Raw genomic sequence first — 24,749 nt, 5'->3', positions numbered from 1 at the left:
TACTCCTGAACCCAAGAAGGATTAGTGTTGAATTAGTATAGTGAAATATGGAAGTAATTTGAGGGGTGGATGGGTTAGTCAGTTATTTTGGAATCAGGAGAATAGCGGAGGGATAGAAGAGGGGAAAAAGGTTTGCATTTATAAAGGACTTCTTGCTCCTGGTGGGGCGTTGAAGGGCCCGAATGATGCAAGTGTATCAAATACCAGCTTTAAATATTTGGGGAAAGTTATTTTTTTTTTTTTTTTTTTTTTAAGTTTCAAAACCCTTTATTGACAATATAGGAGAAACATAGGGCAGTAGCCGACCGCAAACTATACAAAAGCCAGGAGTTGCCAAACGGGCAGGTCCCCTCAAGAGTAATAACACAGCCATTCAGCCGACATCCCGGAGGACCGGCGGCGTCTTGAACACCCAACCCATGACAAATGCGCGACCACGAGCCTGACTGCGTACTGCAGCTACGCTACATCTAGCCTACGTAATAGTCTGCATATGACTCAGGCAGTCGTAGGCCGTCAGTCTGTATCGGCGAACCCAACCACACTCTCAGGAACTCCAAACATAACCCCAACCCCCTACCCTCCCTCCCACCCCACGCACGCACATCGTCTTGTCTGGTCAGGCGTCCTTGCCTAAGTGTGTCCGCTGCCACAGCAGCCCACATCAGCCAGGCGCAGCACTCCACCACTATCAGACCGTCCGCCTCACTGCCCCGCGCCACTACTCTCATAGGACTCCCGCTCCCCGGACCCCCTGGGGCAAACTGTAGGCCCTCCCGCATGCTCCCCAGACAATCGGCCCCTCCAATTCACCATACCGCACCCCACAACCACACTTTCACCCTGAGAACGTATCAGAAGCAGATGCGCACTCAGCAAGAGCACGCGCATCAATGACCTCCCCCCGCGAGTCACCACCATCAGTTGGCGCCGGAGCTTCAGGGGTGAGGTACGTTCTGTATAATCCCCAGAAATTCTTAGGGCGACTCCTCAGCGGCAGCAACTCACTGTATATCTCAGCCTGTGTGCTGCAGTACAGCATGTCCCTAGCCCACCGTTTCATGGTGGGGAGGGGCCCTCTCATCCAACATATTGCGACAACTCTTATAGCAATAAGCAACGCCATGTCAACCAAGCGTCGCTGAGCCACCGGAAGAGGCCTTGAGTACCCCAGCAACGCCAGAGCGGGGTTGGGGGAAATCTCAGTGCCCAAGATCCGGCTTAACTCTGCAAAGACCTCCATCCAGAACTTTGCCGTTCCCGGGCAGAGCCAAGCCATGTGCATAAAGTCCGCCACAAGACAATGGCAGCGCTCGCACTCCGCCGACGGCCTGAGCCCATACCTATGCAGCCGTTCCGGGGTATAGTACACCCTCTGCAGAAACTTAAAGTGCACTAACCTGTGCCGGCCGTTGAGCGATATCTTCTTGGTGCTAACACAGCAATATCTCCACATCTCGTCCGTGAGTTCTAATTGTAGGTCCTCTTGCCAGGCTAGCCGCGCCACATCGTACTGACGAGCCAACTGCCGGTCTCCTATTCTTTTAAAATTCGAAATCAATTTTGGCGGAGCTACCGTTTTGATAACATAGGTGAGTTCCGGAACCACCGAGGGCTCTACCATGCCCGGACTCAGGGCAACCGACAGCGCCCGATGGACCCTATGGAACTGAAAACGCTGCAGGAGCGTGGGGGTGGACTGAGCCAGCTCAAGCTGGTCCCACGTCCTGGCAACCCCACCCAAAAATAAATCTTCCATCCGCTCAATGCCCAGCGCATTCAATGCCTGGATCACTCCCCTCTCCCTCAGAGGTGGGAGCCAAGTTGCCCATTCCACCGGTAGCAGAGGTGAGTACAGCAATGTACAGCCGTGCGCCCTCCTCAACTCCTGCCATGCATGTGTCGTGGCTTTGAGGGAGTCCAGGCGCCCAATCGAGCGGCCCGCAGGCTGGAAGACGACCGCAGGTAATGGGAGCGGGTCCGCAAACAGACGTTCCAGAATAACATGAGGGACATCCGCGCTGGAATGTATCCACGTGTGGAGGTGCGCCGCCTGCGCGACCCTGTAATATCTTTCCATGTCCGGAGCACCCAGCCCCCCCCATGTCATACGGAAGGGCTAACACCTTCCACTGTACTCTAGGCTGTTTGCCCCCCCAGGCCAATTTAATCAGGGTGCGAGTCAGCTGCTTAAAAAAGGCCTTAGACAGTACTATGGGGATGTTGGTAAAGAGGAACAAAAATCTCGGTAAGATGACCATCTTCATTATGGCTATTCTGCCCAGCAGGGATAACGGCAGTCGATTCCACGACTCAACATCGTCTACCAATTTAGCGTAGGCTACACCATAGTTTTCTCTGAGAAGTACCTCAGGGTCTTTATGTAACTGTATCCCTAAGTATCTGACCGAGTCCGTTGTCCATTGCAGTGGGAATTCCATCGGGAATTGGGTCGTTACCGGCGTCAGCGGGAACGCCAGCGACTTGTTCCAATTCACTCTAAGGCCAGACAGCTCTCCGAACCTGACCACTTCACGTAAGATTGACGAAAGGTTCTCCTCCGGGTCGCGGACATAAAGCAGCGTATCGTCTGCGTATGCAGAAATCCCAATTTGGTATGTAGGGAAATTAATGCCCTCGTACCGGTGGTACTCCCTGATCGCGCACGCTAATGGTTCCGCCACCAGGGCATAAAGGAGAGGGGAGAGAGGGCAGCCTTGCCTTGTCCCTCTGCTGATCCCAAAGGCCTCTGTTACCCGATCGCCCATGCGAAGCCTGGCTGTAGGCTGGTGATATAGTGCTCCAAGCATCTGCAGGAAGGGCTCACCCAATCCAATCTTGCGTAGCACACGTACCATTAAGGGCCACTCCACCGAGTCGAAGGCTTTTTCCATATCTAGGAAAATGGCCAAGGCCTTGGTGTCCGGACGCACATGTTGCATTGTCCCCAGTACTGTGCGGATGTTATATGTAAGGTTTCTGGCCGGTATAAATCCCGCCTGTTCCGGCGCAACAAGTTCCGGCACCAGCAATGCCAAACACGTGGCCAGCACCTTGGCGTATAACTTCACGACCACATTGAGAAGTGAGAGCGGCCGGTATGATCCGCACACGTTAGGGGGCTTCCCTGGCTTCAGGATAGTAACTAGCAGCGCCTCGCGCATAGTGTCCGGCATGTAGCCCTCCTGGCATAGTGCATCAAACAGGGCGATCAGATGGGGGAGGAGCTTATCTTTGAAGGCTTTATAAAATGCCACCGTCAGCCCATCAGCCCCAGGGGCGCTGCCCGCCCTCATTCCCTCTAGTGCTTCCAAGATCTCGTCCTGCTGAATGGGGAGCGACAGAAACTCCCTCTGGGAGTCGGATAAGAAGGGCATTTTGATGTAACTGAGGTAATCCTCAATTTCCTCCTCCATCTGGGTAGACCTGGCCGCGTATAGCCCCGCGTAGTAGTTCTTAAACTCGGCGTTAATCGCCTCCACCCCGGAAACCACTGTACCATCCACAGTAATCAACTCGTCGATGACCAAGGGTTTCCTGCTGTTTCTCAGTATTCTGGCTAGCAGCGATCCCGGACGCTCGCTCTCCCCATATGCACGGGCCGTAGCATACTTGCCCATATGCCGTACCTCCCTGTCCGCCTCCTCGTGATATTCCGAGACTAGCGCTTGAATCTGGGACTCCACAGCAGTATCGACAGACGACTGTCGTCTCTCTTCCAGCTGCACCAGCTGTGCCTCTATCTCCTTAAGTCTCCCCCGTATAGATTTGAGAACACCGGAATGCTTGGCCATGGCCATGCCTCTGATGTATGCTTTAAACGAGTCCCAGATCGTGTGGAAACTTTGAACCGAGCCCAAATTGGTGGCGAAGAAGGTCTCTATGTCCTCCGCCAGTTCACCCCGGAAGACCTCATCTAATAGCGAATACGGCGGAAATCTCCAAGTAAATGGAGGGATACGTTTAACCGGGGTGTCCAATATGAGGAGCAGCGGGGAGTGATCCGAAAGCGTACGCAGGAGGACCGCACAACTCTTGACCAACTCAAATATCGACTGCGACGTTAGCCAATAATCAATTCTGGTGTGGACATCGTGGTAAGCAGAGTAGTGCGTATACCCCCCTTTACCCGGGTGTCCTTGCCTCCAGACGTCCACCAAGTCTAGTCTGGTGAGCTCCGCCTGCATGAGTAAAGCCGCTGCCGCCGGACGACGCGTCGGACCGGAGGAACGATCCAAAGCTGGGTCAAACGTAAAGTTAAAGTCACCCCCCCACACCATGCGGGCGTTAGCGTAGCGGCGACAACTGACGGCCAATGCTGCATAGAACTCGGGGTTGTCGTAGTTGGGACCGTACACGTTTACTACTATGAGGTCATGACCTTTCCCAGCGCATCGGGCGATCAAATAACGCCCGTCCGAGTCAGCCTCCAGTACTGTCAACACCAACTTGGAACGGGGGTTCACCCAGGTGATCACCCCTCTGGAGTGCGAGGTAAAGCCGGCCGCCACGCTGGTTCCCGCCAAGCCCCTCGCATTAAGTATATGGCTCGCTAGTGGGAGGTGCGTCTCCTGCAAGAGCGCCAGATCTATATGATGTCTATGCAAGTAACTCAGCACTTTCCTCAATTTGCGGAAATCATTCAGTCCCCTCACATTCCATGTCAGCGCCCTCAGGGAAGCATTGTCATTATCACCAGTCAAATCCCTAGGGTCTCCCATTGCAGGAACCTCGCGCTTCAGCAATCATATCCCAATCGATCCAGTGAGACGCGCCACCCATCAATAATAACCAGACACATCGATCCAAAGACAAAGCCAGGAAACAAACGGCCTGCCATACCACAGCACGTGCGATCCCCCAACCCCCAACTCCAACCCGCCCCCCCACCCACCCACAGCCGACCTCCCCCAACCTGGCCAGACAGTTCCCCTAAACTCCCTCCCCCTCCCCTAACACAAGCACTCCTCACAAACATCCCGCCAATCATACCCCACCTCTTCCTACTAGACAACTGCGCTGGGGCCAAGGTCGCCAGGCGTTTCGAAAGTCTCAATCAGGCAACAGTTCAGCCCTAAGCGCGCCTCCGCCGCCCCGCCCCCGGATAACCTAGCTGCGTGGTGAGCTACTTTCCAATCTCTCTCCAAGATATCAGTGGACCCCCCACGGTCTTCTCCAGCAGCCGACTCCACTCGCCACAGGGACAACTCAGTCTGCCTCAGCCCGCCCACTTCCCGGAGACACCCCCACTCAGGGTCACCCAACGACAGATCCCAACAGCCAACCCTCCCACTCGGGCCCAATGAGGGCTCCCTCTATTCCACGCCCAACGTGTAGGCCAGCCGGCAGCCTGCCACCTCCCAGCGTCTAGTCTCCTATAGATCAGTGACCTGTGTAATTTATGGGAACATCATCGTTTTTGTGGCAATAACAAAAGAGTCATCAGGAGGGGTGCCCCGTAGAACTTAAGTGCCAGTGCGTCGAACGGCAATTAGAGAGTCAGACACGGGTATCCCCGGACATCTTGCCACCCCCAAGCGGCATGCGCGGCAAAGCAGACCATTTGCAAACCGTGTCAGGCCTCCCATCCGCACCTAGTCCTGCCCTTCCAGGCCCGAGGCCCCCTCCAAAGCGTCCCCTTGACCTCTGGGGCTGTTCCGCCGCTCCCTAGACCATACCTTCAGGGATCTCTGGAGTTCTCTCGGGTCCGTAAAGAAGTGGGAATGACCTTGCCTGTTAATCCGAAGCCTAGCCGGATAGAGCATGGCATAGTCCAGGCCAAGGTCCCGAAGCGGTTGTTTATACGGTGCAAACTGTCGTCTCTCCTCCTGAACTTTCGCCGTGAAGTCTGGGAAAATCGAGATGTCCATGCCCTCATATTGCAGCTTGCCTTTCTCCCTGGCCACCCGGAGAGCCACATCCCTGTCCCTGTAATTCAGGAGCTTCGCGATGATCGGCCGCGCCGGTGCTCCCGGCCGGGGGCGCTGGCCCAACGATCTGTGAGCCCGCTCGACCACAAACATGGGCGAGAACACATCGTCTCCCAGCAAAGCGTGCAAAAGTTTTTCGACGAAAAGCTCCATCTTACCAGTCGGGGTCAACTCCGCAACTCCCGTTATGCGAATGTTCGACCGTCTTGACCTGGCCTACAAGTCCTCGGACTTGTCTTGGATAACCTGTAGAAGCTTGCTGAGCTGCTTGCGGTCCGCGTCCCACTCTGTTTGGGCCTCTTCCACCTTCATGATTCTGCTCTCGGCCGTGTCCAACCTCTCCGCGTTCTTGTCAACGCGCTCCGACATACGGTCCATGCGATAGGTGAGCGCATCCAATTTTGCGTCAATGGCGGTCAGGCTACCCTGCAGGCCCTTCTCCATCGCCACCAGCATCTCCCTGATGTCCGTGCCTGCCGAGGTCTCCGCTCCTGCCCCGCCCGCAGGAGCCTCCTGCCCCGCGCCAGTGCCTGCGACTCCCTTTGGCTTGCGCGGCTCAAACGAGAGTTTGGGCTGCGTTTTATCGCCTTTCACCATGGCTATGTCTCTTAGTCTCCACACCACCAGGCCTGCAATCCTCAGTCAGGGCGACGCTGCTGAATCCAGGATCTTCAAATGGATCAGGTATGGAAGGAAACTCCCGGGGAGGGCCACCAATCCCTCGTCTAGGCCAACTTCACAGGGCACTCCTGCGACCAGGTTCACGCCGCCACAGAGATCCCACTCAAGAGCGCGATCTCGCTGCGGGTCACTCCAAGCGGCCACCAGAATCACCACACTCCGCTTTTCGGGGCTCCCCGGCTCCGCTATTAAACGCTAGGGCGTCCCGCCCCTGGGGGCAATCAAGCTGGTGACACCTCACCCTGTACACGGCTTGGTTCCGCTCACCCAGTCTCCCCCTCCAGATCACTTCAGGTACCTGGGGGACTCACCGACGGGAACCACCTGCGCGGCCGTGGGGGTCCACTCTGCTCCTCCGGAGCCCAGTCGCCGCTCACGAGGTCTCCGGCAGAGAGCCCCGCCGCTCGATGTTGTCCGCGCCTCAAGGGCCGCACGTCGCCGATGTCTCCCGGGCTCCCAGTCTGGTGCGGACGGCTCCGCTAGCGCCAATCTCCACAAGGCCAGGGGCAGGGGGCCACGATTACACTCCAGAGCGTGTGGGGGCTCCTCGATGTCGTCTCTACCTCCGCCGATCCCAGCAGCCGCCCCTCCGCAAGGCCCTCAGAGAGACCGGGTCCGCGTCCCACAGCACTGCCGCACGCCAGAGCACGCAGCACGGGCCTCCGCCCACTACAGGCCGAGGACTGAGGCCCAGCTCAGCGCGCCTCTCTCCACTTCCTTCGCGCGCTCCCGTCATCTTCTCCGAGGACAGCCGGGATCCGCTACTTCAGTCGCCAGCACCCGTAGGGGTTCCCAAAGTCACAGCGCTGTGTAGCTCGGCAGCAGAGGATAATTAAATGGATTTTGTGAGGAACGAGGCAGGGAGCGCTGCGCTCACCCGTCCGCCATCAATGCCGGCAAGCTCCGCCCCCCATATTTGGGGAAAGTTATGGCTCTGAAAACACACACACTTTCATATCAAATACACACTTTTCAATTTTGGTATACATATATTAATTCAACCAAACCTTCTAATGGAGTAGGCTGCGCTGCACACAGGAGAGCTACTCACAAGTAGGAGTGGAGCTACCAGTAGCCAAGGAGCTACTCGCCGGAGAAGCCTCTGCTAAAAGTAGGACTTGGCCTTTGTGGAGCTGGGAGACTGACACTAAGCGTGGGACACACACACTGCTTTCATTCCACCTGCTGGTGTGGCAAACTTCAACGTGGCCAGTGTGAGGGAGAAAGGGGATAAATTATTACTGTGAGGGGGAGCAAAGTGAGAGCCGGAGACCTAGCATATTACAAGGATGCAGCAGGCGTGAAATATGAGCAGATGACCCAAGCCTGGTGAAACGTACCTGCTGTCAATTTCTATGCATATTTAAAAAAAAAAAAAAAGGCTCCATGATCACTTTCCCCTCACATCTCAAGTCAGTCACACCTTGTCCCACCTCTCCTACCTCCAAAGCTCACCATTCTCCAGGCTCCTCACCTACCCTGGGCTTTGAAGGTGTTCTGCTCTTCCCGGAAGATCTGCGTGGGGGAGCGGTTCTGCAGGATCGCAAGGTAGCCACACTCCCGCACCTCTGCCTTCTCGGAATCCCGCTTCCAGACAGTGACGATGATCTGCAGAGAGATGATCGAAAGGCAGCAGATCAGAGCAGCTGAAAACTCAAGCAGTGGGTCTGATTACAAAGATGTATAAACGTTAGACGAGGTGCCAAGACCAGAGGTCTGCTTTGCCATCCAGTGACAGAAGAAAGGTGTGTAGCTCCCCAGGCTATGAATGAAGCACAGGGGGGCTCAGAGCACCACACACCTTTCCAGCAGTGAGGATGATGGACCATTCTAATGTTCCAGCTCTCACACTTCAGGCTGCCACGCTCCTGGCCACATACTTCTGTCAATAGCTTTCTGTAAATACCATTAAAAATGGCGTGCAGAAGTAGAAAGATGGCCGTCAGATCTCGACTATAGGCTTATGGAGCACTTAAACGTCATCTAATGGTTAAGCCAGGTCTGCCATGGTATGGTATTCTTTGTGGACAGCGCCTGCAGAGTAGTAGTGCAAGAAGCAGGTTCAGTACCCTCACCACCCAAAAAAAATGTTTGCGTCTTTGCAGCTTTCTTATTCGCCCCTTCTGACAGAGCAGCTCACTAATGGGAGATATGTAGCTGACCACAGGCCCAAGACACCTATTTGCAATGGAACATACACCAAAACAGAATCATGGTAATATTAAACAAGCATTTGCAATGCAGTAGGTCTCGCATTTACGCGAGTTTGAGCTATTGACATAGCAAACAACGATGCCTTTTATTTTATTATTAAAACATAAATAAAAGGCTTTGTCCTTTACAATGCCAATGGCTTATACTCGCATAAATGCGAGACCTACTGCATTGCAAATGCTTGTCGTTTTTGCTCACAGTTTATTCTATTCATGGAGTAAGTGTAAAAAATACACAGATTCAGGGTAGGGTTTGTAATATATACCCATTTCAATAATTCCATTACGGCCTTGTTAACGATGTGTAACAGTCGCGAACAAGTAGTTTTTTTGGTTGTTGTTTTTTTTAAGTCGCTGATTACTTTTACCCTGTGGTGTTGATGTTTGTTGTCGGTCTTTCGTGATCTGCTAAGCAGGGCGCAACGCGCGCTAGCATCACTTTGTGCTTCCATTTTGCACCGACACAAACAATCGTTCTTCGGAAACTCGGCAGATGTTCGCAGACTCAACCGGTCCTGAGAAGGGTAGTAATACGGTAGGGTGTTTTATTACGAGTGTCACGGGAACGGCATGAAAAATCAATAGCAACGGGCAGTAAGCTGCTGCAGGTCCATAATGCTCACTGAGACATTGTGCGGACAATCAACAGCGAGGCCCGAGGCCTGGGAGCGCCGCAAACCGCTGAAGGGCAAATCAATACAGGCATGAGAAGGACACTGCCCCGCTTGACTCCCTAACACACCACTCACTGCCTCCCCAGCAAAGGGCCCGAATTCACGCCGCCTCTACTGGCGGCTTCACCCGGTCTATGCCCTCTGCCAACCCTAAAATCCTGTTTTCAGGGCTCCTTAAATCCTGTTTTCAGGGCTAGTTGTCTCCATACATGCAGGGCGTCCGCCCCTAAGAAGCACAACAACTAATCAGTATGGGGGAAATATAGAGGGAATACACTTTAAGACACAAAAGACGGACTTCTGAATGGTGTTTGGGCAGAGGAAGTGAGGGGCTCATCATCTCTTATCAGGCATCAAATGCTATTTGTCTATTGATCGACAGCAGCTCTAAATACGAAACGGACCAACGTCTGCATGCGGAAAGGTTACTGTGAATCACACATGTTAAGTATATTTCTACACCGGGAAGACAGTATTGTTTAATTATGGCCTGGAAATTAATAGAGGTGACAGGATAAATGGCAGCATTTTATCACCGCGTTTTCAAGGTATTCAACCTTCTTTAAAGGTCGGCATTTGAAAAACAAGAGTCCTCGGCAGAACAAAAATACTGGGGATCTTCAGAGAGTGGGAGGGTTGATAATATGTAAAGTGACCCAGGATTGGAGCACTGATGCTTTCTCAACCAATCCCAGTGTGTCGCACCAAATTTCGAAGTGCTGATTGGATGTGGAGTCACTGTCTGAGTAGAAGTCTAGACTCCACCAATTTCGGTGCTTGCAGCCCAAATTGGAAAAGGTTCGGACATGGTTGCAGGTGCGGGGCTGGGTGGGGATGTAATGCACAGGGCGACAAAAGTTTATGTCGACTTCGGCAGGCGGGTCAGCAGCTGCCCACTGTTTTGAACGAAAAGAGGGCCGGAGGAGGGAAAATACTGACCCCGGGTGATCAGAGTGAGCCATGGTTAAACCATGTCAATGGGGACCATGTGCCGGTCAGCCTGTGCACAACCTAGAGCACCCCCACGTGGTTGCTCCTCAGATTGCAGGGACTCTGAGAAACGAGTGTGGCCGCGCGGCCACGAAAGTGAAAGCGGCACTGCTCGCTCCCGCAGGCAAAACACCGTGGGATGCGAGGAATGCAGCTGCCCCTGCGCGTCCCTGCTCGCTCCCGACAGCAATACGCTGTGGGAGTGACCAGTAAACAAAGAGGTGGGACATGCACCCGCCTTTGGCCAATTGCGGGCTTTCATTTTTTTGAAAGCCACACGCAAAGGCCAATAGGATTTCACAACCAGACGCACAAGCTTTCTGAAAGCTTTCTGAATGTCTGGAGTTATCACAAGAGGCCCTCTCCTAGAGCAGCGCATGCGCACTACGCTATGCGAGACCTAAAAAGCAATGAAGTAACTCCACACATCTGGCTGACAAGTTCACCATCTCCGGTGGCTCTCTGCACATCCACAGACAGGACATCATCGATCTGGAGGCAAGTGAGTGGAAAAACTAAACATCTATTGGCACAGCTAATAGGTCTTGCCTTTCTGACCTACTGGAATGCCCAATTTACCAATGCTTCTTGCCGATTCTGTGCAGCATCGACAAAAAATACGACTAGTACATGTCCAAGCATCATAATATATGTGCTTGCAAGCATCATCAAGCATGCAATATGATACAAGGCGGCCATTTTACATATATATAGTGATGGGAGGGGCTGGGGTGCTACTGAGGAGCACTTGGGCGAAGCTAAAAAATCAAAAACAAATATTGACAAAGCCAATAGGCCTGGCTTTAATGTACCAATAAAGTAATACAGAGGCATTCACAAATGTCGTTTATTGCATTTTATGCACAAATGTTTTTCACATTATAGCCGATCCTACTTGCCAGTGCTGGGGAAAAAGGAGCAAAAAATTGCTTTCCTTGTTGAATTCAGAAATAAAGGTGAACCAGTATAGCCAAATTTATTTTTCAGGTTTAGAATAATCCCTTGTGTAAAGGGGGAGTGATCCATTTGCAATTGATAGCATGAGGCGTGACTAATATTACCCTAGGTGGAGCAAAGCCAAAGACCACTTTAAGCATCTTTTTAATAATTGATAAAAACATGTCTACAAGACGGCTGCTCTGTCAAGCCAGAACTAAAAAGAGATGCTTACTTTACCTAAATACGCCACTATTACAAAAAGATTCAGAATATTCATGCGCTAATGTTTGCTGTCTGTTATCATCCATGGTCATACTACTTTGGGGGGTCGTTAACAATATGTGGAAAGTTTTTTTCAATCCACTTAACACTATTTTTTAATTAAGAGAAAAAGTATGGCATTCTGTGCCTATTGGTATCAGAGCAAAAGCAAAAAAAGTGTGCTAATTTTACACTAATAATTGCGGGGGGGAAAGTCATGCGATGTCTCTAAATATGTGGTACTGTCATGATAACAGAATATGGTAGCGTTATTACCGAACTGTGGTATAACAAAAAACATCTAACAATCTGTAAATAACTCCAGTGATGGGACGGGCTCATTTCTCTCAACTCAACTGTTCAAACATAGCAGAATGTAGTCCTAAAAGTGCTTCCACTGATGTACTAAAAATCTTCTTCCAACTCTTTGAATAGGCAAGCTTTTCTGTGCTGCTTGATACCACTAAAGGCCTTATAACGGTGTACCTAATAGATCACCCAAACTCCTCCCCAGAGTTCTCAGTACCAAGGGCACTGAAAACTGCGGGGAGGAAGGTGGTGACAGAAGTAACAGGGCTCACAAGTGGGTCCCTGAGAGTCATCTTAGAAATGAGCAATTACAGGGAGAGCCAGTACTTTGATCCCCAATACTACCCAGGATTTCACCCACACGCTCTCCCTGCTCTCAGCAGGCAGAGTCCCTGAATGACCATTACGGGGTAGTAAGGAGTTTTCATGGTTCACGAAAGGGTAGCAATAATGGGTACAGGGGTGTGGAATTTATTAAAATATCTACTTGTCCATGGGGCAGGTTACTTCATATAGATCTACTTGTCCTGTAACAAAATCCACGTGTCACTTTGGTGTCATGTAGTGCGGTGACAAATTATGTCAGCAATCTCATTATATAAGAGCTCTGATTTAGCATCTCTGATTATGCCAGGACTCATACCATAGTAGTGTTTGAATACTTGCAATGCCTTTATGTTGCCACGTTTCTGCAGATCTACATACTGGGGCTGAAGGTAGTGGTAAGCAATAGTTCCAGGGTTAGAATGCCCTTTTAAGTCTGTGCAAACCTACTAACTTGCATTTTTTAAGGTTTTTCAACAACTCTTCTCTAATCTTTTCCCATACTGAGAAATGTTGGCAATTTACTCCTGACAATGGCAGATGCAAGCCTTCTTCCAGAGTTGGGAAAAAAGTGGTTGGATGGAAAGTGAATTTGCAAACACTCAGATTTTCAAATGAGCAAATCTACACATGCCTATTTGCTCATGCTAAAATGCAGTTCACAAATATTTTCTAGGAGTACTATTTCTTGTCCTACTTCTGTAAATTCTTGGGAATTCACAAAAGCCGTATAGCTGCACTTAATGCAAGGACATATACCATGGGTACACTTTTGAGACTTTCTTTAATTGGGCCCCTAATTTAGTTTGGCCATGACCTTTTGCGCTTATTAAAATTCTCTCTGTATCAGCTGGATTCAATGTGAGTGTCAGCATTCTGCTCTTTCACAAGGAGCATATCAGCACACAAAGTAGTTTTGTTCAGTGCCAGTAACTACTGTGGCAGTGTGTGCTTTTTGAGACCAAAAACTATTTTTGCTTTTGCCAATGTTTGTTATAATAATGAAGACCTGGCAGCTCCCACACCAGTAGGGTTTTACACAAAAACTATGCCAAAACAAGTCAAACATTGACAAAACTAAAAAGCTAACCAACAATTTCCGACCTACTGACTTTGCCAATGCTTGTTTATTTTTGTTTCCCATGATCTTATTGAAACTGATTTTCCATTATGAATTTTTGGGGAAATACTAGCATGCACCAACACATATTACTTAAATGATGCTGCAAAGAAAAGGTACCTGGAAGTCTACAGTAGTTTAGCTAAATGTTTTTTTTCCTGCTTTCATTTTTTTAATCAACGTTTTATTTTGAAAGCAAAGAATCATCAATCTTGCTTTCAAGCTTCTGCAAATATATGCATCAAATCAGAGAGCATTCTGGGAGCATTAGATATAGCCTCATATTGCTAAACTTTGAAAATGTGTGTACACATTTTTATACTGAAACCTGTGTCAGTAGTGCAGTCAAGCTTGCAACATTTAGGTAGAGCACCCACCCTAATAATAAAGGCTTTCAATTAATGGACCATATATACAAGTTTGAACAGCAGTCGCCTACGGACAAAAAAATTACCTTAACTGCCAACAGAGTCCTTCCCCGATCCATAATGTGGTACAGCACACTGGCAGCCAAAGGGTTTGTGCTGTAGGGGGATGGCCCTACTTGTCCTAAGGACAAAATGCACATAAAAACCTGTTGTCCTTGACCCCAAACAATATGTCCTGGGCGTCGGGCTATAGGAATTCCACATCCCTGCTGGGTAGTAAGGGCTTTCACACTGTCAGCGAAGGGGTAGTGTGAAGGGGCAGTAAGGAGATTGTACAGTTCAAGGAAAAGTAGAGTTAAGGGGCAGTAAATGTTTTTAGAGTTTAAGAAAGGGTAGTGTTTTCATGGTACTTGGGGTCTCAAAGATGGGTAGCATTAAGAGACAGTAAAGGGCTTTTAGAGTTCAGGGAAGGGTTTAGAGGTAGGCAGCATAAGGGAAAACATGAGCTTTTTAAGGCTTGGGGAAGTATTGCTGTATGGGCTAGTGCACAGTCTTAAGGTTTCAGGGAAGAGCAGCGTTATGAGGAAGCAAGGTTGTTTTAGTTTTTTTACAGGGAATGGTAGAGTTAAAGAGTAGCAGGGAGTTTGAGGGGCTCAGAAAAGGATTGTATTATGGGGTAACTAAGGGGTTTTAGAGTTCAGGGATGAGCAGCATTAAGGGTAGTAAAGGTTCTGCATGGTTCAGAAAAGAATAACAAAGGATTGTAGGGTTCACGCAAGTATAGCATTAAAGGGGGAGGCAGCAGCTTTTAGGATACCGGGAAGGTAGCAAAGAGGGTCTTGGGGTTTGGAAGAGGGTAGCCTAAGGGTTCAGGGATAGTTACATATGGGGCAGTAAGGGGTTTTGAAGGTTCATCAAAGGCTACTGTTAATGGCAGTAAGGGTTATTTTTGGTAGTTCAGGGATAGGTAGCATTAAGGGGTAGTAAGGGTTTGTAGAGTTCAGTGAAGGATAGTGTTAAGTGGTAGCAAGGGTTTTAGGCAGTGCTTAACTTGTTGAAGACGAAGTCATGGTACCCAAAGCTTTGCTCAGAAGCCCACCGCTGCCACAGGCACACAGAAGAATACCAAAGCTGCACAGTCCTTGTGCCTCTTTAATTGACTTCCAGACACTGTCCACCCTTCCCGCCTGCCCATTTATCTCTCTTGCAGGTCCCTGCTTTCTTGTGTATGTTTTTCCATCTTTTTTCTTTCTTTCTCCACTGTGCATTTTCCCTCTCTCACTCTCTATAAATGATGGATGAGGAAAAATAATTGCCAGTAGGCCCCACTGGCACCAGAAATGAGTGCCAGTGGTCCTCGCCGTCAACCACCGGCTAAAATTAGGCACTGGCTTTAGGGTTCAGGCAGTAGCATTAAGGGATAGTAAAGACTTTTCAGGGAAGGGGGAAGATAAGCAGTAGCAAGAGTTTAAGTTTCAATCCCTACTTCCCCTTGCAGCTTGTTGCCTCCCTGACTGCAAGAGTCCACCTCTTGGCCCTGGGTACAAGAGGGAGCAGGTCCAGTCCATCTGGGCTCCTCTCCAAGTCACAGGCAGTATGTTTATTCTGTGTATCTTCTCCAGGTCCAGAAAAGTCCTAGGGGTGTTATATTTATGGATGGCACTAGCCAGTGGGAATGTGGCCCCTGGACACTCTCTAACCAATGGGGCCAAAGATCCCAGGAGCAACCTCCTCTACTTTTGCCACACGTCTCGTTCTCCTAACTGCAAAAACTTACACATTGCTCCTCACTTCTAAAATTCAAGACAGAGAAATCTGTCTGCCTTGTGCAGAGCCTGTGTGCCCACCCAGAGGTGCTGCCAGGGAAGTGGGCAGCCTCCTTCTCCGTGGTCACTCAAACTGGTTCTGGGTGTAGCACCCTTCCCACTGTGTTTGGTGACAGCCTGATTGGGGGGGGGGGGGGGGGAGAGGGACAAAGGGCCGCCTTCGCCGAGTTTCACCTCACATAAACGTGTGAAATGACAGGCCACTTTACGTTAATGAAGTACCTGGATACACCCTAATTTGTGTTCGTACATGGGAAAGAAAAACACCTCCCCACACCTTGGCCATTGTTACTGCTTTGGGATCGTTTTTCACGCCTTATTAAGGTTAAGCACCTGCTGGTCAGTTGCTGGACATCTAAGGCAAATAAGCTTCCAGGATATTCAGTAAGGGCAAAATCATTTCTAAAAGTTGCTTTCTAAACTAGTTATTAAACGTCTGACTTCACCAATGAATTGGGCTTTAAATAAATATAAAAAATAGTATTTGGGTTAATATTTTAGATGGTTCCTAACAAAGGTTATAGATTACAGTTTATAATATGTTCTTTGTCATTTTCTGGGATCCAACTACAACCCCTACCAGTGAAAATAGCTTTTGTGGGTTGGGTCCTGAAGGAACATGTCAACTTTTATTTTGAAAATATTCAATTTTTATGTATCAGGCACCCTGTCTTGTGGGAACAAGGTAGACTCACAGTTGACTTACTAATATGTTTCCTGTATATTGAAAGGGTTTATTTTGACAAAAGTTTTTAGGCTGCTACAGTCAGGCTACAAATAGTAGGAAGGAAGCCGTATTTTATGAGCCAACCCTCAGGATGGCACCATTGGTGCGAAGTCCACAGGTGGTATTTAACGTCTAGGCCCTGGGTGTATTTCTGACACCATGTACTAGGGACCTTTAAGCAAGCTACCTATGTCAATTAGGAGTAAGCCGATTTAACTTAATTTATAGAGGCAGAGCTGGCACGGTACATATTTTTACCTGAAGTAGAGTGCACAGAGTTAAAAAACTGCAAAAAAAAAAAGGTTTAGAAAACGATGAAAACTCTGGAGTGACTATGCGGAAAAAGTGGATTTGCTACAGTAGTGTTAAGGATTTTTAGGGTGCATGGATAAGTAGCGTTAAGGGGTAGTAAAAATGTGTTCAGTAAGGGGGGGAGTGTTAAGGATTATTATGCTGTTTTCAGAGTTCTTGGAAGGGTGGGCCATGAATTTAAGGGTGGCCTTAAATGGCTAGAAATGAGTGAGTTTTTGGGGTTCAGAGATGCTTAGCGTTAAGGGGTACTAAGATTTTCTAGCTGAGGTAAGAGTAGCATTACAGAATGGTATTGGTTTTTAGGGTTCAGGAAAGACTAGCTGTAAGGAATAGGAAGGGGTTTACGGGTTCAGAGATGGATAGCATTAAGCAATGGTAACTTTTTGGGGGGTTCACGGAAGGGTAGCATAAAGGGATATTAAAGGGATTTTTGGGTTTATGGAATGAAGTATTAAGTTGTAAGACGATTTTAGGGTTCATCAAAGGGTAGTTAAATTATAAGGGTTCATCAAAGGGTAGTTTTAAATTATAAGGAGTTAGGGTTCAAAGAAGGGGAGCATTAGCCTGTAACAGAGGGTTTTAGAGCTCATTGGCAGGCAGCATTGATGGATATATAAGAGTTTTATAAGATTCGGGGGGAGGAAAATTAAAAATGACAGTACATTAAATAAGTACATTAATTTAATATATAAAAATATTACATTTGAAGCAAGTCAAATATAAGATTAGTAATAGAATTGCAAATATAAATTACATTTAATAATAAATTACTTTTTGGGAGCCCAGGAGCTTAAAAAAGCTCTCCAGTCCATAAATCTTAAAACTAGGAATGAGACGAGGAAAAAAAAAATTAATTTTCCCCAGAAGTGCCATTTTCAGGTATCTCTGTAGTGGATGATAAGAAGGGAAGTGGCTGGGAGTGCAACACATTCCTCCCGACTACTTTCTTACCATCTGTGTTGCTGTCAGACAAGAACAAACACCATAATTATTTAATTATCTAGGAGCCATATCATTGCAGTGGCATGTGTGACTTAAAGGTCAAGATCTGTTGGGACACAATAGTTTGGCTTCATAAAGAGCTCTGGCTTGATTTGTAGTGATTACAGTTCTTCAAGGGTAAGCGCATTTTAATGGAAGCACATAACTTCTTCCCATCAAAACATGTACTCCAGTATATCAAGATTTGGGCAGAGTTAAAGTCCCTTTCTGTAGTGCTACTGAAAGCTATTTTTTTTAGTTTGATTACATAAGGTGCAGTACCAGCTGCAGTGCCAAGCCAGACCTACAAAAGGCAGGGATGAGTGGGGGGAGCAATGGACGAGTTGAGGGAAGTAGGGAGCAACATGGGGCAGAGGGATTTAAAGGGGGAAGCAGCGCATCAGAGAGACCAAGAGCACACTCATGAACTCGGACGCAGATGCCACTCAGATAGGAATGTCTTTTTAAAAAAATGACATTTTAAGTGTAAAAAGTTGCTTTTTGAGTAGTAGAGCACCTGGCAGAAATGGCAGTTGCCAGGCCCTTCAAAAATATTAGTGCTAAAAAAATGTAAATAGCTGTAAATGGGTGAAAGGGCAATGGAAGAGTGGGTTGGGGCTCTTAGGGGATAGCAAAGGGGATCCCCCTAAGCCATTTATCAGGGAGGATGCAGGAAGCAATGCCAGATAGGGGGTGGGGGGGCATCACATAAAGGAGAGAGCAAGATGGAGTGCAAACGCGCTTTACAGGGAGAGGCGCATACAAGACAAACATGAGTGAGAAAGCTTGAAAACACATGAACTCTCATTGAGTGCTTAACAAAAAATAACAAGCATTTGCAATGCAATAGGTCTCTTATTTGTGAGAGTTAGAGATATAGGCGCTGTCTATGCTCTATCTAAAAAAAAAAATGAAAATGCCCATCTATACCATGTAAAGAAATTGCGTAGAACTGCTGAGGGTAGGTACTGCTGCTGAAAGCTATTAAAGATTAATGCTGTGAAATCGCCATGCTTTATGTTGCTGGAGGAGGGGGATTAAGGATTTTAAAATACCATCACTAAAATGCTAAGGGGTCCAAATTGTGTACCACCTTCTCATAGTCTGTTTAACTAACAATTTGCATTCTGGGATCCGTAATTTGACTTTTGCCATTATACGCATAGTGTCAAAAATCCAATAGATTACTGTTTTGCAAAATATCAGGGCTGCGTAACAGTGCCATTATGCCTTAAAGCCAATGTTCGGCTACATATGGTCTCTTGAGTGTTTTGATAGCAGTATGTATAATGACTGAGCCTGTCTTTAGGCAAAGGGCTTGCAGGCGTGTCGCATAAGGTCCCAGGCATTTCATGTATCCTAGTCGAACACAGATCTTGGGCGCATTTCCTCCTCAGCAATTGGAAACTGGCAGAGATTCAAAAGCGCTCATATTTGTAGATTACGTTTCAGCCTGGCATTACCGTACTTGGCTGCTAGACGGCGCTGTTGTTCCGCGTGCAGTTCTGGACTAGGAAGATGCTAGCAGTGTGGTTATTTCAAATTTGTACAGAACTGGCAATAATTAATTTGATGTTATAGCAAAAATCAGAGTAAGAAACAATATCTGCTATATAGTGTACAATTCCACTGCGCCACGAGACACCTAATTGCAGACTATTTAGGAAAGATGTCAGTCCAAAGTCGCACTAAATTTAGTTTGCGTGGCAACACACATTTAGTCTATAAAAGGGTCACTTGTTTTCGTGATGACCCAGGGGTGTGAAATGACGGCTGCACGCGCGGCGTGGCGTTTTTATGTCACAAAAGGGGTTGCATATTTACTGCTACAAATATGGTGCCAAGCTGGGGATTTTGAAGAGTAATAAATGTTCCCTTCACCCACTCTATGATTTAGAGGCATAGACGACATCACTATAGAAATAGGGACAGGACTTTAGGGGCATGGGATCCGTACCGCATTGATGCGGGCCGGAGACTCTGGCGCGGAGGAGGATTTTCAGAGCTGGTAAAGATTTCGCTGTTGCTTTAATGTTTAGATTCCGGCAAAAGACTCTAAGCAGTGTTGTGGGAGGAGGTGGGTGGGACTGCACAGGGAGCATAGCTGCCAAGGTTTCAGATTGCTTATGTGTGACATGTTTAATTTCAGTGTACTTATGAGTGACATTCAACGACTATGAGTGACATTTTCTCTCAAGCAATAAAGACAAGGGAAACACAAATATTAGAAATGACACCCATTTGAGCAACACGAAATTGCAAGTATATCTTAAAATTACTGCAAATCACCAGAAATGGAAGGGCACTAACCTAGTGTCTAGTTTACTTGTGCTCATGATCATGACGCGTTAAAAGTAAATTAAATAAGGATTGGAGAAGGTACTAGTGACACTTATTCCTCTGTAGCGAGCAGCACATGGCTGGACAGATAAACTAATTAAACACTGCAGTGAGTGTGTTTAATTCTTATATCACCCTGACCATCATAGCTGCCAGGTTTTCAGACTGCTTTTTTGTGATCCTCTGTGAATTTTTGATTTTTATGCACGGTAAAAACCCAGCTTCTGTAATGAACAAGGCCAGACAAATGGAAAACCTTGCAATACAAACAACTCCTCAACGTTTCCCAGATGACAAGTACATGAAGATGTGCCCCTACGTTAGCTGTACCTGATCTAGCCTTCTCGTAAAATGCACCTAAGTTACATATTTTTCTCGCTAGAAAAACCCAGAAGTTCCTGCCACATTGAAATAAATAAAGGGTTCTGCTCAGCGACGGCCCGTATAGGGCGTGGCACCGGGGCGGGGACGTGGGGCAGAGGAGGGGCAGGGTGGGGGGTTGAAAATGCGGCATACGGCCGATTGCAGGTAAGTTACGAAAAGAAACAAAAATCAATTTCGTTGCGCGCGCAGCATCGCAAAATGAGAGGAGGGGGCAGGGTGGGGGGTTGCAAAATGCGGCATACGGCCGATTGCAGGTAAGTTACGGAAAAACGAATTACGTTGCGCGCACAGCATCGCCAAATGCGATGTAGCGCCCGCAACAAAATTCGTTTTCTTTATTTTTTTCGTAATTTACCTGCAATCTGCCGTATGCCGCATTTTGCAACCCCCCACCCTGCCCCTCCTCTGCCCCACGTCACCGCCCCGGTAACACGCCCTATACGGGCCGTCGCTGGTTCTGCTGAAAACAAAACTGCCCACCCGAAGACCTACCAGCTGAGAGGCGCCAGCGCGGATCTCAGCTGCTATGAATCAATAAAGATTAAAAACCATCTGAAGTTTGGTAAAGCTCATCAATCGCTCCTAATAACACATTCAAAGTACCACAACCAACACCCTATCAACCATGCACCCAAAGGGCGCCCAGAAACCTCCTTGTGAGTATAAGCGCTATATAATCGACTAACACGAAGTGGCACCTGTGTACTCAACAATTCAAAAGTGTCTCAATCCTATCATTTGGAACGTGCTACATAAATACTAACAAAGTACTTTTTAAAAAAAAAATCCCGTATAATATCTGCTCCACGTGTTACCGCTTTAATAGGCCGAAATCATGCCTGAACTGGCAGTGCAAAGTTTTAATGTTCCCAACTCTACTGACCCTCCCTCGGACCCCACTTTCGCAATTATATGATGCTGCTCAGAGCATCACTTCAGGCCTCTGTCCCAGGTGGGACCCGGACCGATTCCAAAAAGAATGTGAGGCCCCAACAACACTCTTCTCACTGCCACTTGTGCCTAGTGTTGGCAGGTGGGGCAGCAGAAAAACAAATAAGAGATTTCCAGTCTTTGCCTAGTCACTGGGCAGGCCCGATTCCTGCCGGAATCAAGCAGGAGGGCATCAGTATTCCATAGCCTCTCTCTGTCCACGTGGGATCCGGCCCAATAGGAAGGATGCACGATGCCCAAACACAAAGAAGTTGCAGACCGATCCAGGCGTCTCAGCTGACTCGCACCATATATCAGTCTCACAAGCTGACTTCGAGACTTGCACAGTAATCTCACATACAACGTTGTCTGCTAGTACTGTCAGAAACTAGCTTTTAAATTACCCCCGGATCTTTTGAGATATAAACCTGAAAGATATTAAAGGGGGTCAGAAACACACAGTGGTTCCGAGCCCGGGCCGCGGCCTCTCCAGGGCAGAATTTGTGTGCTACAACATGTTCTGTAACACGGCGGCCCCACTGACTGCAGGCAGCTGCCCAAAGTAAATATTTTCAGTTTATTTGTACAATACAAATAATTTAACACACACACACACACATACACACTTCGGTGGTTGCACTGCACCCCTGTCTCACTCACTGCAACTTCACAACAGGTTTCTTGCTTGCTTGCATTCTGTTATTGCATACCGCAAACCAGCAAGCGCGAAGCCGCACCTTACTCAATACTTCCCGTTTCCTGTCAGCAGGAAGTGACGTCCCCTGTGGCGCAATTAGCAACAACTTGTCTGGTCATTTGACACTACCTTGAATTATGACTGCAGGATGCCAGCCAGCCACGCAATGGGGAATCTGATCTGATCTGAATCCATGGTACGTCTGGCATTATAGTTCAGTTGTTGCTTTCGGTGTGAGACTGCCAGCACTGCGCTCCCAGTGTCAGAGCCAATACCTACGGGAGCACAGCGCACCAGCCACGGGCGGTGCGTTGCCTCTGCATTGGCGCTATCAGTGAAAGCTGAGTCAACACAAAACAGATATGCGTGACAATGCATTTTAGTCCGGTAATGCGGATTACCACACTGAAATGTGTTAGTCTCATGCCCGATGCGTGATACTTGGCAGGACTGAGGGAGAGTAAGTGGATGTCGCAAAACACGTGCAGCCATAATAAAAAGTCCCCTTCTGAACACATAAACAAGCAGTTTTGTGAGGGTGCAGTACCATAGGTTGTCACTAGGTGTACCTTGGGACCTCTTTTGGCCACATATGGTACTGCACCCTGAAACATGGCTAGGGAAAGGATATGGCTCAGCAGTGAGAGCTGCAGACTGGGAAGCTGGGGATATGGTTCAGCGATCAGAGCTACCGACTGGGAAGCAGGGGGGGGATCTGTGTTCGAGCCTGGTGTCGGCTCAACCTTAAATGCATGGATAGGTGCTCTATATAAATTAAAGTGACTAATTAAAAATAACATAAGAATTCAAAGCAGCGATCTCGGGGCGGGCAAGCAGCATCGTGCAAGAGGGTGGGGCTAGACTGCATAGCTTAACCAAACTAGCAAAACAGCAGTGACCTCAGAAAGGGAGTGGGGGCCTGCAAGCAGTGTTGTGTGAGGGGGAGGTACACAGCAAGCAAATGAAATGAACGAAGTTTCAATGCACATGTAAACAGAACTGTTAAGGAGCAAGGAGACAAGCCAACTAAAAAAAAACATATATTTTTTTTTTAAATGAAGGAGTTCTCTTGAAGTATAAATAACCTGGAGAGTAAAAACACATGGAAAAGGGACAGTCCTCATGGGAGGATACAAAATGTCAAAAGGAGGGGCTAAATGTATTCACCAATGTAAAGCCAGCATTTCTAAAGGACAGCAAGAGAAACCAATGAAACAGATTGGCGATTGGCAAATGAAACAGATGGGCTATTTTCAAGCCCATATCCTAGATATAGCGTCTCTCGAAGAGACAGCGCATGCGCTGCCTAGGTGGGACCTAAACAGTAGTTCCCTAAAAGAGAGCAGGATTTGCTTCAGAGAGAGGACAAATGCAAGAAAAGGATGGAAGAGGAAGTAAAATAATAAATTAAAAAAAAGAGTTGAAATAAGCCAACCAAAGGAAGCAACCACCCAACAAAAAGCTGTCTGGTAGGTGAGACCTCAAAATTTGTTTCCAGAGACTGATAAAAAGTCAAACAATGGTAAACAGGGGGTTGGCTGTGGGCAGACTGCGTTTTCTGGATGGCCCACGAGAGGTCTTTCGACAACAGACAGCTAACCTGTAGGGGAAACCTAAAAACAAGGCAACAGGCATTCTGCATCTAGGCCCTCAGGAACTTGATCAATATCCCTCTGTAGTATTAGACCACCCAACCCTTCTCCATTTTAGCAAAGAACTGAAGGCGCACCTCTTTGAAGAACACTGCATCACGATGCTGTAACAGACCACTTGTCTTCAGAATACCACATACATACATGCATAAATAAGAGACATCACTACCACAGACAAAACAAAGGAAATAAGAACACAGGTTTGGAAGAGCATGATACAATGCCGAAGAGAGGCACAGGAGTCAACCCCAGACTTTAAAAAGGCATAGTGCAGTACAATAGAACCTCTGAAAGGCTTTAGAGTAATTGACAAGCAACTCCCTAAAGTTCTCCACCATATTAATTACCTTAGCTTTGAGAGTTCCAGGAGGCAGCCTGTCCAGTGAGATGGTTAGTGGGAAAATGACCTCATCGCTGGAGACAATGGGATCCTCATCAGACACCTGGGAATAGGAAAGAAGTTGAATGAACAATGCTGAGTCTGTGCACCACGCATGCTTTAGAAGCAAACGTCTTAGTGTCAAACACTGACTGAGTGACAAATGGTGACACAAATCAATGTGATGTGCCACATACATTCCTATTATTGACTTGTATGCCCTGGATTCTCTTCTTCAACAACATGATTTCACCTTGTTAGTATGGATTACTCACCAGTGGCCAATCCATTTAAACCATTGTATTTTCGCTTGGAGGGTTAAGGTAACATATTGTGTCTTGCACATGCACATGGGCAATATATTGAAGCAGTTTGGCATGCACAAAATATCTGCGATACAAACGATGACTTTACAGCTTCCCAACAGACAATTCAGCTATCGGAACAATGTGCGACATTCCGAGCTGCCATCATATGTATAATATTGTACTGTTAAAAAAAAAAAAAAACATCGCCAATATTATAATTTGCTGCCGTTCACGAAGGAAATCTATTGAACTGATACTCCTAGAGTGGGGCCGAAGAGAAGAAGTTATAAGAGTTTTAACATTTGCTCCCTACTCCCAGAGTGCCTCCGAGGCTGCTGTGGTACAAGGCACTGCTGATGCACACTGCTGCCGCACTGATCACATTTCATGCAAATCAGTACTTA

The 24,749-nt window shown here is 47.8% G+C and overlaps 1 protein-coding gene across 1 annotated transcript in view; it reads right to left on the bottom strand.

The window, feature by feature from the left end:
* TRAPPC14 (trafficking protein particle complex subunit 14) overlaps positions 1-24,749 on the bottom strand; it is an 81,157-nt gene that overhangs the window by 44,645 nt on the left and 11,763 nt on the right. The window contains exons 2-3 of the mRNA XM_085637536.1: positions 24,006-24,101; positions 8,090-8,219 (exon numbers count right to left, since the gene is read on the bottom strand). Coding sequence (XP_085493662.1) covers positions 8,090-8,219; positions 24,006-24,101 — 226 coding nt within the window. The remainder of the gene's footprint in view (positions 1-8,089; positions 8,220-24,005; positions 24,102-24,749) is intronic.

Source organism: Triturus cristatus, chromosome 12 (genome assembly GCF_964204655.1).
Source record: "Triturus cristatus chromosome 12, aTriCri1.1, whole genome shotgun sequence".
Taxonomy (NCBI): domain Eukaryota; kingdom Metazoa; phylum Chordata; class Amphibia; order Caudata; family Salamandridae; genus Triturus; species Triturus cristatus.
Note: the sequence above shows the minus strand (reverse complement) of the source record. Positions and strands in the feature narration are given on the sequence as shown.